We start from the raw sequence: 18,114 nt of genomic DNA on the forward strand, positions 1-18,114 counted from the left end.
ATACGTGAAGACAATGTCTCCCCCCACTCCGTTTTTGTTTTAATTTGTTTATTTTCACCCAGCTGTACTCAACTTTCTTCTTCATTTTTACTATGGTTTCTTAGTAAATAATTTTTAATCTTATATTGTTCTTAGATATTTGTTGATATAACAGGTAATGAACGAGAAGTATCTTTACTAACTATGAGTATTTGTGAGACGGTTGTTGAGAATTTTTGAGAGGGAGTTGAGTTTATAAAGTAATAATAATCTCCACTGCTATAATGATTTTTGGCGAGCCAAAAGCAAACCCATGAGAGTTTATGTTCAAAGTAGACGATATTATACCATGTGTGAGGTTTTCAAGTGGTTATATGGTAGTTTAGGGATTAAGTGTGAGGTTTAATTAAACGTTAAAAACTAATCAGAAACTTGTAAAACCAACCCAAATTAAAAGTATGTCCATTAGGCAAAATTTGTAAAAGTAATCTTCTTTTTACTCTTTTTTATTTGAATTCCACATCGGAAATGATGTGGAACTGTAAATTTAATGATGTGAGTAAGGTCGCTCCGCACTGGAAATGGCTATAAAAACATCTCTTTCTGACAAGTTTACTTGAACATCCACACTGTGAACTCTTCCCTTCACTCTGTTTATACTTCTCTAGCTCCCATGGCTTCTTCTGTGTTCTTGGGACTATGGGTTTCTCTTCTAATGCTTGGTTTTGCTTCTTCTGCTAAGTTCGACGAGCTTTTTCAGCCGAGTTGGGCTTTTGATCACTTCAATTACGAAGGAGATGTCCTCGATCTTAAACTTGACAATTACTCTGGTAAAAACCCATCCCATTTTTATGGCACTTTCCTCATTCTCTCTACAATGCTTAATTTTGAAGTCGATTTCAGGAGCTGGGTTTTCATCTAAATCCAAGTACATGTTTGGCAAAGTGACCATTCAAATCAAGCTTGTAGCTGGAGACTCTGCAGGAACTGTCACAGCATTTTATGTAAGTAAAAAAAAGAAAAACTTAACCAAATGAATGTTACATTGGAATGAAAACTTGTAGGGTTCTTATCTTGTTTTTCTGGTGTAGATGTCATCGGACGGTCCAAATCACAATGAGTTTGATTTTGAGTTTCTGGGCAACACAAGTGGAGAGCCATATACAGTACAGACCAACATTTATGTGAATGGTGTGGGAAATAGAGAGCAAAGATTGAAACTTTGGTTCGACCCAACTACAGATTTTCATTCCTACTCCATTTTTTGGAATCGCCGTCAAGTCATGTAAGCAACTCCTCCTTCACTCCATTTACATTATTAGCTGAGTTTTTATTTCAAGCCACTGTTTTCATATATATATATATGTATGTATTTATTGTACTAAAAATGGGCATTGTAATGTAGATTTGACCCATCAGGAGAGTAGATATTGTATGAAATTTATAGAACAGAATAGATTTGTTTTAGAACAGGACATTACATGTGGAAGAAATGAATCCAAGCTTTCATTAGAAAATGAGAAATAATTCACAACCAGGAACATTCTTCATGTATTAGAATACCCATTTCGAGAATTATTATAAAAATGGCCATGTTTTTTCTATAGTTTAAATACTAAACCAAACCTTGGAAAAGTTTGAAATTCAAAAACAAAAATGGAATAGACTCCAAAACTTAGAAACCCACAAGATTTTAGCCTTTATGTGAATCAGTGCCCGTTAATGCGTGGCTCTGTACGAGCAGCTACCCGATCGGTGTCAATGGGCCAATGGCTCTGACAAAGCCATTGAGCCCTTCCAAACAAGGCACCACAATATTCCTCTTGGCCCCCTTTCTGATCACATGCATGTGCCATCAATTTGGCCCCATTTCAATTCTTGAATTATTAAAACATTACTATTCTTTCAAAATGTTTTGTTTCTCTTGAATTTTGATTTTGATTTTTTTATTTAAGATTTAATTAAGAATGAGTTGATAACTGTTGAAGGGTTAGAAATTACTACTCTCAGACTTAGTTAGAAATTCTCCAAAAAAAAAAAAAAAAAAAAAAAAAAAAAAAAAAATGTACTAGAGTTATGTACTAATATATATAGATCTCTATTTTATAAATTTATGATCATCTTCTAAATTAGCTCTCAATCATCTTCCACGTATTTAAAATAGTTTCATAATAATTTTTTCTGGTTCGTGTAGATTTCTTGTGGACGAAACCCCAGTTCGAGCCCACACGAATATGGAAGACAAGGGTGTGCCATTTCCTCGAGACCAATCCATGGGAGTTTACAGCTCTATTTGGAACGCAGATGATTGGGCCACACAGGGCGGCCGAGTTAAGACAGATTGGTCCCACTCCCCCTTCATTGCCTCTTATAAGGGCTTCCAAATCGACGCCTGCGAGTGCTCCTCCGCCACCGGAGCCACTGCCAACGCCACCTGTTGTAGCGGTAGCGGTAGCGGCGACAACGGCAAGAAGTTCTGGTGGGACGAGCCAGTGCTTTCAGAGTTGAATGTACATCAAAGCCATCAGTTGCTCTGGGTTCGGGCCAACCATATGATTTACGATTACTGTACTGATACTGCTAGATTTGCAGTTACGCCTGTTGAATGTATTCACCACCGCCACTAGCGGCGGTGGCTATAGATCAGTGCTTTTGTTGGTCGTCGATGGTGTCTCTTTTGTGTAAAATAACATTAATTTTTTTTAAATTTCTTTTTCATATCTTGCTTTGCTTCATTGCCCCGTTCCATCCGTAGCAGATTTTGTCCATTTTAATTTGTTATTTATTTTCATCAATCTAATAGTTTTAAAATCTTTCTATTATAGAAAGATTTATACACCTTTATAAAAAATATGTTCAATTTTTCTTCGAGGGATCTCATAAACACTTTCTATAATCCATGATAACTTTTATTATTATTATTTTGTTTAATCAAATCCATCTTAGATTGATCTCGGTTAAAATTGGTATATATATGTCAACTTTAAACATTATATTTTACAAAATTAGGGATAGTTAAGATATGATTCAAAAAAAATAAAATATGAATTAAAATTAACATAAGTCTTTTTTTTTCTAAGCCCATGATCACATTTTTCTTTAATTTACATGAATTTAATCAAGTCTTGAACATTTGTAAAATTATAAACTAATGAAATTTGAACGGTTTTAATCGATAAGGGGTATAGATTAACTTGTTTTTTTCTTTCACATATTTATAAATAATTTCACATATTTATAAATAAATAAATAAATATATATATATATATATATATAATATATATATATATATATTCGTACAAATAAGTTACTTTTTTCTAGTTCTTGGTACAATACAAAGTTATATAAAATTATGAAGTTGGTGGAACCTATTCCCATTCGGCTGAAAAGCAAGCGAATGGCTATCCAATTGGAGTCCCATTATTCAACTTTTTTATTTTTATTTTTTAAATAACATTATTATAAGGTATCACCTAAAGTATGGTCCATTATTATCCAAAAAGTATGGTCCCTTGTTGAATTATGGAGGTCCAAAAAAGTCTGCCTCGTACATTGGAAATCGAACATTTCATAGAAGTTCTTCATTTTCGTAGCCTCAACATTATTAAGATTTTTTTTAAAAAAATAGTTCATTAAACATTAGAATATCGTTTTATTTAACATTTGACACATTACTAAACGACTAATCGATATACATACATTATTTTAAAAAATTCTAAAAAACGGAATTGTGGTAAAAAAAAAAAAAAAAAAAAAAAACTAAATAATCATCCAAATCTTAAAACTTTTAAAATATAATTCTTTGAGCTGTTAAAGATTTAAGTTTTGAACTTTGACAAAGTAATTATTTTAGTCATTTTTTTAAAATAAAAATAAAAATACCAAATTTTTTATTTTTCTATATTTGAAGGGCTAAAATAGATATTTTAAACAAAGCCGAGATATTTTCCATAATTCACTCCTCTTGCTTACGGCTTGTAATTGGACTACTGAAAGAGAGCCCATTGGGCCATCTAAATATGTCAGCCAAGATCTATATGGGCCTATCTTTGGGCTTGATTAGGGCAACAAACAAGCCCACAAGCAAGCCCGTTCCGAGGAAAAGGAAACCCAAAGTCGTTCCCCTTTCATGGTTGATTTTTTTAAATGCCATTTTCATGGTTAAAATTAAAATAGTAATTTTAAAATTACAAAAACAACTTTAACTATTTTAAAAGGATTTAACTTTATTTTAAATGAACGGACAATTTTTTTTTTTTTTTTTTTTTGAAGAGATCATCTCTCGATCGAGACGTATAGACAATGTTTTCACCAATTGAGTCGAGCATGATGTCTCGATCTAGGACTTTTTTTTGACCCATTAGGAATAATTAAAGCTATAATAGAAGTGGGTTAGGTTGGTAGGGTACTAGAAACGATTAATGATATAATATAATTAGTTAGGTTATTAAATAAAGAACGGTATGTGAGACCGACCATAAATGATAAAATCTTGGGGAATTAAAAAATCCAGCTCTGAAATTGTTTGCATTTATTCACATAAATAAATAACCTCCAATAATCGCCAGCTGTATTCCTTTTCGCTTCTGCTACCAATTCCCACGCGGCTTTTTTCCCTTTTTTTCTTTTTTTTTTTTTCACTTTTTCTTTGCTTCCAACTTTATATTCATTTTCAAAACTTTTTTTTTTCTTTTTTAATTCTTTTCTAATAAAAATAAAAAGATTTGCACGAAGATTCATGCGACCATATCAAAATTAAATAAAAAATAATAAAATTTCATGATTTTCTTTAAAAGTCACTGATGTAGTGATATAGTGTGACGTGTCTACTTTTTCTTTAGAAAAATTAACTTTTCAATTTTTTTATAAAGATTTGAGCGTCAATGTTTTCACATATCATTATATTATCAAATTTTTTATGATTTATGTGATTTCTCACATTGATCGGGAAAGAGAACAAATCACCCTTTATAAGGGTGTGGAAACCTTCTCCTAGAAGACGCGGTCTTGAGGGGAAGCCCAGAAGGGAAAGTCCAAAAAGGACAATATCTACTAACGGTGGATCTGGGTCGTTACAAATGGTATCAGAGCCAGACACCGGACGCTGGGCCCCAAAGGGGAGTCAGTGTGCCAGTAAGGACGTTGGGCCTCAAAAGGGAGTGGATTTGGGGCAGTCCCACATCGATTGGAGGAAGGAAAGAGTGCCAGCGAGGACGTTGTGCCCTAAAGGGGGGTCGATTAGAGGAAGAAAAGAGTGCCAAGAGTGCTAGCGAAGACGCTGGGCCTTGAAGGGGGTAGATTGTGATAGGTTTTAGAAACCTTCCCTTACCACGAGTTTTAAAACAATTTAAAAAAGAATCATTAAAAGACAAAATTGAAAATTTTAAATTATAGGAGCAAAAGTCCAAACAATTTTATAATAAACAGCTACTCTACTCCACGCGTATTGCTTTGGTTGTAAGTAAACAGCCTCACCAAATGAACTAATGAAGGTCCCTATACCAATTATGATGCATACTTTACTTCAAACTACTTTTAAAACATAAAAACAAAACCTAGAACACAGGACCCACCTCCCCCAATTCTCAACATACATACAACACATACTTCACCAGATCCAAACTTTCTGTATTTAACGCCCAAACCCTCCAATCCCCTTCACATTCAAAAACCCATATTCATAAACCTCTTTAATTCAAGTAAAGCTTCCTCATTTCCAAATCCCATGGCCAAAATTTCCCTTCTTTGCCTCATTTTGGCCCAGATCTTGCTGATTCAAGCAATGGCTTCGACTGCCACAACCACGACTCGCCATGTGTCGGCGGCCCCGGAGCCATCGGAGACCGACAACATAGAAGGACCTGGACTGGCGGAGGCGCCGGAGATCCGACGCCTAGGAAAACACCACGGCGATAAGTCCGTGGCCGGCGGGGGTGTCATCATTGGCGGCCTTGTTACGGCAGTTTTTGCAGCTGTTTTTTGTTACATTCGGGTTACTAGAAAAAGAGATGGGGTTGATTCGGTTCATTGAGATTTTTTTTTTTTTTTATAATTCTTTTTTTTATTACTGATATTGAAGTGAATAGTGAAGTGGGTTAGTTTTTGGTTATAAAATCTCTTGCGAGAATATTCTAATTCGTTTTGTAAAGCAAAAGTTTCATTCGTTTTGAAGCCTAAAAACGCTGAAAGATTTTGAGCATTTGGAAGCCAATGGGTAAATGTTCATTCGAATGGTGGCATGCACCCATCTACTTCGCCGTCTCTGTAGTCTTAGCCTTCTTCGCCATCTCCACAGCTCTGAACTCCACGGCTACTTCCCACTCTGCAACTCCGCCGATCAAAGCCGTCGCCGACGAACTCTCCATAAACGCATCACGAGCCTTAAGAAGAGCCGGTTTCAACACCATTGCCACGCTCCTTCAGGTCTCCCCTGAACACTTCTTCTCCCCTCAAAACTCCACCATTTTCGCCATTAAAGATTCCGCCATCTCCAACACCTCTCTACCTCCATGGCTCCTCAAGAATCTTGTTCAATACCACACTTCCCCTTCTAAGCTTTCTATGGCTGACTTGTTAAAGAAGCCTCAAGGAGTCTGTCTACCGACCCTTTTGGCGCCAAAGAAAATTGCTATTACTAGAATGGATTCCACTGCTAGATTGGTTGAGATCAATCATGTTCTTGTTACAGACCCTGATATTTTTCTTGGTGGAAATGTTTCCATTCATGGCGTTCTTGGGCCATTTTCTCCTTTGGATCCTCTCGATGTTCATCAGGGATGGAGCTTTATTCAAGCGCCGTTCTGTGATTCAACCGCTACTTTAATTTCAGATTCTCTTGAAAACAAGAAGGGGGTTGAAGTTGAATGGAGAAGAATCATACGGTGGCTCAGTGCAAATGGGTTTGTTTCTTACGCAATCGGATTGCAATCTGTTCTCGAAGGGATTCTTCAAGATTTCGAAGGATTGAGATCGATTACCGTTTTTGCACCGCCGAATTTGGCCTCTGTGGCATCTTCATCGCCTGTTCTGACGCGAGCAGTGAGGCTTCACATTGTTCCTCGAATGGTTACATACAAATTCCTCGCTTCGTTGCCGGCCAGAACTTCGTTCAAGACGCTCGTCTCCGGCCAAGATCTTCAGGTCCTCGGAGGTGTTCGGGTTCCGAGAGGAACGGTGGTCGTTAATGGCGTGGAGATTGTCTCGCCGGAGATTTTCCGGTCAAGGAACTGTGTGATCCATGGGATTTCCCGGTCGCTTGAGACCGCCAGTTTACCTCATTTATCAAGGTGACATCTGTTCTGATTCAGAATTCAGATTTTATTGACATGATGAAGAACATACAAATACATAGGAAGGAAATTCTGACCTGCAAGTTCTGTACATTAGGTTTTCGTTTCGGAAAAGAATAAAACAAATTGAAATCGAAAAAGGAGATTAAGAAATCGAACGAACGTTCTATCGAGAAATTCTTGTCATTAGAATGCGAGTCATTTTCAACCCTGTTAGCGTCACATTGATCGAATTTACAAATCGCGATTTCGTAAACAAACCTACAATCTCCCTAACTTCAGCATCTCCACATTCCTCCACGACGATCACACAGGCACCATTCGGACGAACAGCTCTCTCCATTTCCGAGACAAATTGAGACGGAAACAAGGCCTCAGACAAATGAGGAGTAAACGCTAAATCAAAAACATGATCAAAAAAGGGCAAATTATGTGGATCAGCACGACTGACCAAGGGCGGTGAATCGACCAATTCGACGCCGGTGACATCGAGGACTCCTATCTGAGAGAGCGCCATGACCTCGTGACCTGCTCCGGCAGAAATACAGACGACTTTGGTGTGGTTATGGAGAAGCCCTAGATCGCGAATGGTGTGGAAGAATTGGACGAAGGAGGAGACCTTTTTCTGCCAATCTTTGGTGGACCAGAGGCGCTTGTTCTTCTTGTCGACGGAAACGAGCTCGCGAGGAGTGGAATCGCAGGAGGATTTGGGGAATCTGAGATGGGGTTTTGAAGGGGAATTTGGGGGAACGCAGGTTTCTGGGGTTTGGAGGATGAGCAAGAGGAGGATGAATGTGGCTATGGCAACGGAAGCAAGCGAGAGCCTGTTAAGAAAAACGCGTACGTGCCGTTCCATTGTTGATTTCCGATCGAAGATTGTCGTCCTCTTCGTCTTTTTGTCCTTGTTGTGAAACCAAATACCTTCTTTCGTGGTTGAAGATAAAAGAAAAGCAAACTATCTATTATTTTAATCACACGAACCATAGAACCATATGTACGTTTAAAATCGAACTAAGCCTCATGTATAGACCAAACACGGTTCAATAAGGTTCATATATAGACCGAACCCTGTTCAATAAGACTCATGTATAGACCGAACCCTGTTCAATAAGACTCATGTATAGACCGAACCCTGTTTAATAAAACTCATGTATAGACCGAACCCTGTTTAATAAAACTCATGTATAGACCGAACCCTGTTTAATAATGGACCGAACCCTGTTCAATAAAACTCATGTATGGACCGAACCCTGTTCAATAAAATTCATGTATGGACCGAACCCTGTTCAATAAAATTCATGTATGGACCGAACCCTGTTCAATAAAACTCATGTATAGACCGAACCCTGTTCAATAAAACTCATGTATAGATCGAACCCTGTTCAATAAAACTCATGTATAAACCGAGTCTTGTTCAATAAGGCTCATGCATAGATTTGAATCTCTAGAAGAAGATTTAAAGGTCTCTGTTTTAATAATGACAAAAAAAAAAAAAAAAAAAAATTCAAATAGAGAAGTTATAATAATGACAGTAGATGCATGTTTAATATTAAATGTTAGTCTTAAGATTAACATCACATTAATTTGTTATTCTCTTCAACAATCATCTCAACAAGTTAAACTGGAAAGTACATTCTAAATATCAAATAGCATAAATCAGCAGAAATATAATATGAATAAATGTGAAGTTCAACATCAATAATATTCATAAATCATATAGAAAGGACCTTCCTTTCTGCTATCTACCTTCTTGTAAGGTGACTGTCAACTCATTATGGGAGAAAGTTTCTGGCTTGGTGGAGGAAGAAGCTCTGCTTGAGGGGCACCGCCGCACGACGAATGCCGGTGGTTTCGGAGATGGAAGAGTTGCGGTTTCGCTGCCGAGCATGAAGACCACATTTGACATGGTGGGTCGATCCCATGGATCTTCCTGCACGCACAACAGCCCCACGTTTAAACATTTCAAATATTCTTCTCTTTTGCAATTCTCACTCAGTGTTGGCTCCATTAATTCCAAGCCTTCGTCTTTCATCCATAAATCCCAAGCCTGAGAACAACGTAAAGACTCAGATTGTTGAATCTGGGACGTGCTCAAGAAGTGCTGATATTCAGAAAGTTATAACTTACATAGCCTAGAAGACTCAAAGCTTTCTCTGAGTGATAGAATCCTGTGTTCCTTTTTCCACTAATGATCTCGACTACGACTACACCGAAGCTAAAGACATCAGATTTTACAGAAAATATGCCGTCCAATGCGTATTCAGGTGACATGTAACCACTGTTAACAAACAGAAAAATCAAGGAAATTATGTGACATTATAATATGAATATGGTTTTCGATGATTTTTATTGCACGAGACTTACTAAGTCCCTACCACCCTTCTGGTATTCGTCGCAGTTTCTTTCCCTCCAAATATCCTCGCCAAGCCAAAGTCAGATATTTTGGGATTCATCTCCTCATCTAGAAGAATGTTGCTCGTCTTCAAATCTCTATGAATAATCCTCAACCTCGAATCTTGATGTAGATAAAGAAGGCCACGAGCGATTCCCAAAATGACATTGAAGCGCACGTCCCAATCCAATGCCACACTCAGCTTTTGATCTGGCAAAAAGTCGAGTAAATCCAGAATTCAGCATATAAATGATCAAGGAAAATAAGAGAATTAAGGAAAGATAATAGTGACAAACCGAATATAAAGGCGTCTAAGCTTTTGTTTGGCATGTATTCATAAAGCAACATCTTTTCATCTCCTTCAACACAGTAGCCCAAAAGTCTAACGAGATTTCGATGCTGAAGTTTCGCAATTAATAAAACCTCGTTCTTAAACTCCTCAAAGCCTTGTCCTGAACCTCTCGAGAGCCTCTTTACAGCAATCTCCTGCCCACTAGGAAACTTGCCCTGAAAATGCAGTGATTCCAATCTATTCTTAAACCAGGACATGTTTAAAACGACCATCAATGTGTTTCAAGGATCTGTACCTTGTAAACTGGCCCAAAACCTCCCTGTCCAAGCTTATTTGCATTTGAGAAATTCCCTGTCGCAATTAGAATTGTTTCCAAGTCAAAAAATGGAATGTCTATTCCATTTGTATCATCTTCCTTGAACCGACCCGATTCAATCATGTCTTTGACACGTCTCTCGTTGTCATACAAGTGAAGTATTAGATCTTTTTGGCTATTTCCCCTGCTTTCTGAGTCCAAAGAGGATTGACTGTATTTAGATTTAAAGGAAAGAGATGAAATAGAGAAAAAAAATTATTCAGTGTATAAGCGGCTGTATTAAATTGGACTTGAATTACCTTGTCTTTCAATGAGCCCAGTTTTGGAGAAGTAAATATAAAACACAGTACATGAGAGAATAATCAGAAGGACTATACATATGGTTGTTGCAACAATAATCACAGAGATGCTCGTTTTGCCTCTTCCATCCTTTTCTTTGTTGTGATCTATGGAAACATCAATAAGGGACTCTTGGTATAAGAAAATTTTATGTAGCTAATGGTTCCCAGCATCAATGCCATTACGAATGAACATAACCAGAAACATTACATGCAATGATTCTAACCTGTAGTGCAATTCAAGCTCCAGCCGTTCCAATGGAAGTTTGTAATGCAAAGGCATCTTTTCTTTCCATCTTTACTCATGTTGCAAGTTGAGTAAGGCCAGTCTTTGCAGTCTGTAGTTGAAGAACAAGTTGGCTCTAATGGAGGCTCCCAACCGATTTCAACTTCATTGCTGGTTTTCAGAGAAAAAATCTCTGGATTGGTCTCCTTAAAGTTGCACCAGCTGGTTACATGGAAAGGAGATGACTGGTTCAGCTCAAGGGCTTTGTTTATCCAATTTTTATCACCACAATCACCAGCTTCCTTGGTTTGAATGATAAATTTCCGCGCTTCTGAATCAATGAATTTAACCTTGTACGTTCCACCTGCTGCTTCAAAGTTAACCTGGCCAGTAGCCACATTGCAGTTAAAATTGAAGTACATTGGGTCACCACATTCAGGTCCTGTGCTAAGCGGATAAGGAATGAGGTTTGTGCCACATGTTCCACAATTTCTGACAGTCAACTCTGCAGAAGTGCAAACTCCAGAACTTTAAAAACACAACTGAAAAAATTCATCGTTTTGAAAGACATACACAAACGTACCTAGATCTCGAACTGCTACTCGAACGTTGAGGTCACGGCCATTATCAAATTCATCCTGAAGATTGTTGAGATCTCCAGACCAAATCCAACAAGCAGAATTATCAATCCCACCCTGTCCAGTGATATTAGCTTCAAAATATGAGTAAGCCTGACACCGGCAGTTGTTAAGGCACTCCAATTTGCAATCAAAGACATCCTTTGCATTAAACTGGAAGTCTGGGTTTCCAGCTTTCATCATCTTTAGACTCAAAAAAGTGTCACTTTCATTGTCGACACTGCATATTGGTGATTTCCTGATGCATCCACCAGAATAATCTCCAATATTCCAACTCTCTAGAGAGGTGGGCTCAAAACCAGGCAGGCATTTGCAAGCCATACCACCCTCACTATTACAGCTAGCAAAATCGCCACACGCATTATACACACTGCATCTATCCCTCGGCTCTACCCAAATCTGAGACCAGACTTTGTGATCATCCCAGTTTAGATATAGAAGCTGACCTGTGCTGTTCAATACTAACCTTGTATCACTATACAATGATGATGTGAGATGTGGCACGGAGAAGTTTGGGACAGTTTTCGATGAGAAATTTGACAAAAGGTATAACAATGCAGCAGGCATCTTATCAGTGGTAATAAACTTACCTGAAACTCCACTTTTCCAGTATTTAACTGATCTCTTCCAAATGACATATTGACTTCCATCTTGATCTAGCTGAAAAGTGAAGTTCCCTTGAGCCGGATCATCATAGCTCTTCCATGAAGTCAGCACTAAGTTATCATCCATTACCATGCCAGGAAGAAATGTATCAGTTGGGTAATCAAAACTCTGCCAGAGGATGTGCTCAGACAAGTCTTCCTGATCTACATAGCTCAAAACCAGATTTCCATTATCCATTAGTTTCAGGGTCCTGTGATCGAGTACAGAACTTCCAATGTTTGTTGACCAATAAACATTCTGATTTCCATTATATACTTTGAGGTTGCCATCATCCTCAATCATAAAGACACCATCTGAACCAGCAAGTGGCCTGTCTCGATTGGCAACCCAAACAACCGTACTTGGATTTGATTTGTAATACCATATTCCCAAGTATCTTCTGCCATCAGAGCTGCCATACGGCGTAAAAAATCCAAGTTCGAATCTGGATCCTGCGGATACAAGAGTATCCCCTCGCTCATCAGTTATGCAACTCTTAAACTCTAAGATATCTTTAGCAAAACAATTAACGACAGAAATTAAGAACACAAATGAGTACAAAAGAAAATAAGACATCAACTCCTCTGCAAACCAGCTGCTGATGACCAAGTTCTTGACACTTCTTCTTTTGGCTACCAATTCACCACTTCTGCTATGTAATAAACATGTTCCCTCTCCTCTATTTCCTTCATCCATTTGTTCTCGTAATTTTCAAAATAGAAGTAACCATAAGAATAACGAAAAAGATCATACTCGTGAGGAACACCTTTCTTTTTGGTTTCAACAACAATACAAAAATGTCGCTTTCCCACCTGACCCACATGATCAAGCCATTTACCAATAAACACTGTGCATGATTTTGCAATTATAATAATAGTGTAAAAAAAATACTAACCAAGTGAATGATTATATAAATAATTCAAACATGAATGTCTAAAATAGTAGTTCGTTTGGAATAAATGACACATATCCTTCAAAGAAAGCCATTTTTTCAGAGTCAAATTCACAAGAAAACATTCATTCTTGGTTCAGATTCTAAACCCAGATATTGAGCAATTGTAATCTAAACAGCACTAATGTACAACTTTTTCCCCCCACTTGCAAGTGCAAATTGATAATAAGAAAGTGTAATTGGGTGTTTGTGTTTGTCTAAGCTGAATTATTGGAAGGAAAATTGGGCAACCAAGGTCAAGATTCACTGTTCTTGTCAATTTCACCTTTCCATTAGTGGACCCATTACTCTAAACTTTTTCTCCTCATCTTTATGAGAGAGAGAGAGAGGGAGAGAGAGACTAAAGGCGTAGCCTACACAATTTGATCAACCCTAACTTTGCTTTCATCTTCATTTGGGCGGGCGTTTCTAATGCATTAAAATCGTCTACATCTTTCACTTTTTAAAATCGAAGAAGAGAGGCCCACAGAGAAGACTTTCGTCGATTGCACGTTCTTTAATGGCACAGATGGTGCGATTCTATAGCCTGAGACAAAGCAAAGCCATCGAGCAGTACAATTCACAAAAGAGTCAAATCCCCAATTTACAGAACCCTAGGCAAGCTCTACAGATGTTCGAAATTTCGCAGAAGACTAGAAGTGGAAGTTAAGCAACTATGGCCTACAAACAAAAGACGTTGAAAAGAAACGAACACATACCGATGATCCACACCCTTCTGCTTTCTGATACCCCATTTTTGACCTTCACTTCACTTCTGCAACTTCCACTGTGGAAACGATGACGTCCAGCAGACGAGAGTATGAGCAACGACAAATCAATTATACAAATTTCGCGGTTTCAAATTTAAATTTGTTAATTAGGGAAATAATGAATTATTTTCTATTGGTATTATAATATAATAAAATTGTTGAAATTAATTTATTTATATAAAACTTTAGTTTTAATAATAAAAAATGATTAAATTAAAATTTTATAGACCAAATAAATCTATTTTACAAGATTTCGATGATTAATAATGTACTTTCTTTTATAGAAAAAATGATATTATGTCGATTTTAAGTTATAATCTTAATTTTCTTCGAACAATATAAATATTTTTATTATAATTTATTTATTAAATGTAAATATATTGTGTCTTTGAAAAATATATTCTTTTTTTTATTATATATATATATTTCCATTGGTTTTATAATTTCATGTTCTTATCCAAGAAGAAAAAAATATGTTGCTATCCACAAATGGGGAATCCGTATAAAAATTTCATATAAATTATGCATTTTTATTGGCCACACGAATGAAAATAATAATTTTTTCAGGGAAAAATGTAAATATAATGATTTTAGGTGTAAAATAGTGGTGGAGGCGGCAAGCTTTGCGGCTAATTCAAGGTAAAGGAGGACTATCAAATCAAATTAGGGAGAGAAGGAAACGGGTAAGCTGTTCTAAATTCTTTTGGTTCTTGTTGATCTGTGGACTAGAATTTTGTTTGGTTAGGGAATAATTAAAGTTAATTACGTGTGTTAGTGATGAATTTTGTTTGCCGACAGGAATCAAATTCCAATTTCTTCTTCCTTCACCGATTGTTTTATTATTCCCTCTTAATTTGTCCTTAATTCTTGTCTCCTTTTCTGTAATTTTAACGGAATTAGTTTCCAGAAAATATGATTAGAAATCTGTGGCCGTCGATTTTTGCTCTTAAATCATGGTTGAAAGCGTAGGGTTATCGTTCATGTATCAGTCGAGCGTTGATTGCGACAATATAAACCTAAGGGGGCCTTCATTTTCATTGCCTGAATAAACAGGAGAAGGGCCTTCTTTCTCTTCCATGAGATTGAAGTTTCTTTCATGATTATGTTGGGTCAGAAAGGTTAGATCATCAATTCTTCCATTTCTTTCATGATTTTGTTGGATTGTAACTCTTCGTTTAAGCTGAATCGCCGCGATAGAAGTTGCAGAAATCTTGTTGTTGTTATTGCCTGAATTGTGAAATCGGATTTGGAAAGATAATCATTTCCATGTTGCTGAAATCTTGCTGTTGTTATTGCCTGAATTGTTATATCGGATTTGGGAAAGATAATCATTTCCCGTATCATCTTTGGATTGTTCTATATGTGGATGGTTGTTCATATCATGTATGAATCTGTATTTATGTGTTCTTCTGGTTGTTTATCAGGTCTGCATCTCTTCTACATGTATTGGTTCAGGTTCCCTTAGTGGGCAAAAAAATTCTCTTCACTCTGGCAGCTGCAACTAGCTCAAATTCTTCTCGCACCTTCAAATGGGTGTGGGATAATGGAGTGATATCTCTTGGTGTTTTGAGGAAGTCAAGATCGTCATACATTTGGAGATTGTGTCGTGTTTTAGAGGGTCTGTCGCTCGATTATGGTTAAGGTTATTATTGCCTAAAAACTATTGACCTATCCATATAATTGTCTGCTGTTCGTCCTCGTCGTCTTGTAAAGATTAAGATTAGACCGTTGTTTTAGGCTTGTCATTAACGAGCAAGTTGGATATCGATTAGCGTTTTGTACACCAAATCTAGGCTGTCTGTGGATGTAGTTTTCAGTTGGTTCTCTACAATGGTTAGGTTTTCTTGTTTCCATGCTCACGTCCATAACCACAAACTAAAGGTAAATGGAAGATCTCTTCTGGAATTGATCGATATCGCCTTCTATTAATACAGGTTGTATATAATTGATTTCATCTGTCCGTGTCATATACAGAAAACGGGCCAACTGTCTGCTGAGGCAATGCATAAATCACTTGAAGATCTTTCTCGAAGTAAGGTCCCGAAGGATTCCCCTCGGAGTACAGGTCCTGATCAATTATTGATAAAAACAGAGAATGCCAAACAAGATACTAACAGAGCAGATCACATGGCTTCCATCATTGAGAATAGCAGATTGGCTAGTGAGACGACGGATGGTCTTAAGAAAAGTCGGTCCCTAGGAAGCATGCCATATGGTGATGGTTCAGCTGCTGTAGACAATGATAGTGAAGATGGCAGAGTATTTTCCTGTAACAGTTCCCAATTTAAGCTTGAAATTTCAGATTCTGGGAAGGCTCAAGGACTGAGCATGTCCGATCGGTTTAAAGACATCGAAGCCCCAGACTCTCTTTGTGCAAGTTCTGGTCCTGTTATTACAAAAGAAATCTTCTCTACTGATGACCCAGCACGTAGAGAAATGGAAGGTGATGAAAACGCTGGTTCATCGTTATTTTGTGATGGTGATACTGGGAGTCATACACCAGGCACCACACAAGGGATTGTAAAATCATGTTCAATGCCGAACTTTGATGCCTCATCACCTGTTTCTGGTGGTTCTCCTTCTAACGATTTCCTACCTCCATCGAGATCTTCCGAAGATCTCCAACTCTTGGATCCACAGCATGGAGAGATGTCACTTCATGAGATGGAAATGCCGGTAAATGAATGCGAATCAGGAGAAGATATTGTAGATGAGAATCAGGAGACTGAGAAAATTGATTATGAAAATTTTTTGGATGATGGGAATGATTCATGCCACGATGTAATGCGGGACTGGAGAACATCGGTTGTAGATGAGGTAAACCCAAGGGAAACTCTAGACGAAGAATCCATGGTACAGCATTCCATTGAATTGCCAGGGAACGACTTCAAGTTTAAGCGTATCGAGGAGTGGGTCAGTGATCTTCAACTTTGTAGCCCGCCTGTTGAAACAACCGAAGTCTATGAATCGGATGCTAATGAAGTGAAAAGAGATTCTAGTATCGAAACTGGTTCCAGTGCTGGACGAATCGATTCCAAAGCAACTGCAGGCATGGAAGCTGCTAAGAGATATATATCTTCAATGTCTGCAGCAGCCTCTACTGCGCAGTTGGCAAACCATGGATTGGTTGTGATCCCATTTCTTAGTGCATTCGTAAGCTTAAAGGTGCTCAATCTATCAGCAAATTCCATAGGTTTGTAAGCTTAAGCTCTGCTGTTCAGAATTGATTTCTTTCTTAACATTTTATGTTGATCAGTTATATACATCATCTTTATAGGAAAGATCACTGCCGGTGCTCTACCACGGGGTTTACATAGCCTGAATTTGTCTAGAAATAACATCTCGACCATTGAAGGGTTAAGAGAACTGACACGACTCCGGGTGCTGGATTTGAGCTATAACAGAATAAGCCGAATTGGACACGGTACGTTCCAAACTTCATTTTGCTTGCAGACTGAAAAAGTTATGTTAGTCTTGCCTCTGATCCCTCCTTTTAACATATTGATGAAGGCTTGGCTTCCTGCTCGTCATTGAAGGAGTTGTATTTAGCTGGAAATAAAATTAGCGAGGTAGAGGGTCTTCATCGGCTCTTAAAACTGTGCGTACTCGACGTGTGCTTTAACAAGATCTCAACGACCAAGAGTCTCGGCCAACTCGCTGCCAACTACAATTCTTTGCAGGCCATCAGCTTGGGAGGCAACCCAGCACAGAAGAATGTTGGAGATGACCAGCTGAAGAAACACCTGCAGGGCCTTCTTCCACATCTGGTTTACTACAACCGGCGGCCCACCAAAGGCAGTACCCTGAAGGATGGTACAGACAGGTCAGTCCGCCTAGGCATAAGTGGCCATCAGTTCGAGCATGGCTCTAGACTAGACCACAAGGGCACGAGGAAGACCACTCACAGCCACAGAGGTCAGGGGTTAGTCTTGCCTAGACGATCCAAGCTTCGGCAAGGGCATGCCCCTGCTCTGCCCCCTTCTGGAAGTAAAGTAGACGGTAGTAGTCGATATCACCATCATTTTGACATCAGCAACAGGCAGCTCGAGTATAAATCAAACTCCCGTATGCGGCGGAGTCGAAGTGAGGGAACCTTGGCACATCTTTGAGTTATTATTCATTACTGTTCTCACTGAATGAGTTTTGAAGGAACCTTATGAGTTTTGTGGTCGGTGTCTTTTGAACTATGTTGTTTAGTATTGAATAATCTCTCAAATCCAATGACATCAAAGTTTTATTTTACATAATGATGATCTAATGGATTTACTTCATTTGAGTTTCCAGAGTATGATATTTAT

The 18,114-nt window shown here is 37.9% G+C and overlaps 5 protein-coding genes across 8 annotated transcripts; 3 read left to right on the forward strand and 2 right to left on the reverse strand.

The window, feature by feature from the left end:
• Positions 1-578: 578 nt before the first annotated feature.
• On the forward strand, positions 579-2,699 carry LOC111811766 (xyloglucan endotransglucosylase protein 6). The gene is made up of 4 exons (XM_023698792.2): positions 579-809; positions 883-983; positions 1,071-1,264; positions 2,174-2,699. Exons 1-4 carry the CDS (start codon positions 653-655, stop codon positions 2,604-2,606), a joined length of 885 nt encoding a protein of 294 aa, XP_023554560.2. The 5' UTR covers positions 579-652; the 3' UTR covers positions 2,607-2,699.
• Positions 2,700-5,565: 2,866 nt separating this feature from the next.
• FLA21 (FASCICLIN-like arabinogalactan protein 21 precursor) lies at positions 5,566-7,421 on the forward strand. The gene has a single exon (XM_023698761.2). The coding sequence runs from the start codon at positions 6,190-6,192 to the stop codon at positions 7,267-7,269; it is 1,080 nt and encodes a 359-aa protein (XP_023554529.1). The 5' UTR covers positions 5,566-6,189; the 3' UTR covers positions 7,270-7,421.
• Positions 7,422-8,139, reverse strand: LOC111811803 (uncharacterized). Its single transcript, XM_023698838.2, has one exon. It carries the CDS (start codon positions 8,122-8,124, stop codon positions 7,435-7,437), a length of 690 nt encoding a protein of 229 aa, XP_023554606.2. The 5' UTR covers positions 8,125-8,139; the 3' UTR covers positions 7,422-7,434.
• A 762-nt stretch (positions 8,140-8,901) lies between these two features.
• Positions 8,902-13,314, reverse strand: LOC111811639 (G-type lectin S-receptor-like Serine/Threonine-kinase). 3 transcript variants are annotated; one of them, XM_023698589.2, is made up of 8 exons: positions 11,416-13,309; positions 10,834-11,337; positions 10,568-10,714; positions 10,248-10,459; positions 9,957-10,167; positions 9,633-9,870; positions 9,396-9,546; positions 8,902-9,315 (listed from the first exon to the last, which is right to left on the reverse strand). In XM_023698589.2, exons 1-8 carry the CDS (start codon positions 12,809-12,811, stop codon positions 9,007-9,009), a joined length of 3,168 nt encoding a protein of 1,055 aa, XP_023554357.2. In that variant the 5' UTR covers positions 12,812-13,309; the 3' UTR covers positions 8,902-9,006. The 3 variants fall into 3 exon arrangements, with proteins under 3 accessions (XP_023554357.2, XP_086974116.1, XP_023554358.2); XM_023698590.2 differs by lacking the exon at positions 8,902-9,315 and having other exon boundaries at positions 9,400-9,546; positions 9,644-9,870; positions 11,416-13,314; XM_087117990.1 differs by lacking the exons at positions 10,568-10,714; positions 10,834-11,337; positions 11,416-13,309 and having other exon boundaries at positions 9,957-10,189; positions 10,248-10,427.
• Positions 13,315-14,302: 988 nt separating this feature from the next.
• Positions 14,303-18,087, forward strand: LOC111811668 (Outer arm dynein light chain 1 protein). 2 transcript variants are annotated; one of them, XM_023698661.2, is made up of 5 exons: positions 14,303-14,499; positions 15,241-15,697; positions 15,791-17,009; positions 17,094-17,240; positions 17,327-18,087. In XM_023698661.2, the coding sequence occupies exons 2-5, from the start codon at positions 15,647-15,649 to the stop codon at positions 17,923-17,925; spliced, it is 2,016 nt and encodes a 671-aa protein (XP_023554429.2). In that variant the 5' UTR covers positions 14,303-14,499; positions 15,241-15,646; the 3' UTR covers positions 17,926-18,087. The 2 variants fall into 2 exon arrangements, with proteins under 2 accessions (XP_023554429.2, XP_023554430.2); XM_023698662.2 differs by lacking the exon at positions 14,303-14,499 and adding an exon at positions 14,515-14,934.
• The last annotated feature ends 27 nt before the right edge of the window (positions 18,088-18,114 follow it).

Source organism: Cucurbita pepo, chromosome 15, assembly GCF_057944985.1.
Source record: "Cucurbita pepo subsp. pepo isolate OVF chromosome 15, ASM5794498v1, whole genome shotgun sequence".
Taxonomy (NCBI): domain Eukaryota; kingdom Viridiplantae; phylum Streptophyta; class Magnoliopsida; order Cucurbitales; family Cucurbitaceae; genus Cucurbita; species Cucurbita pepo.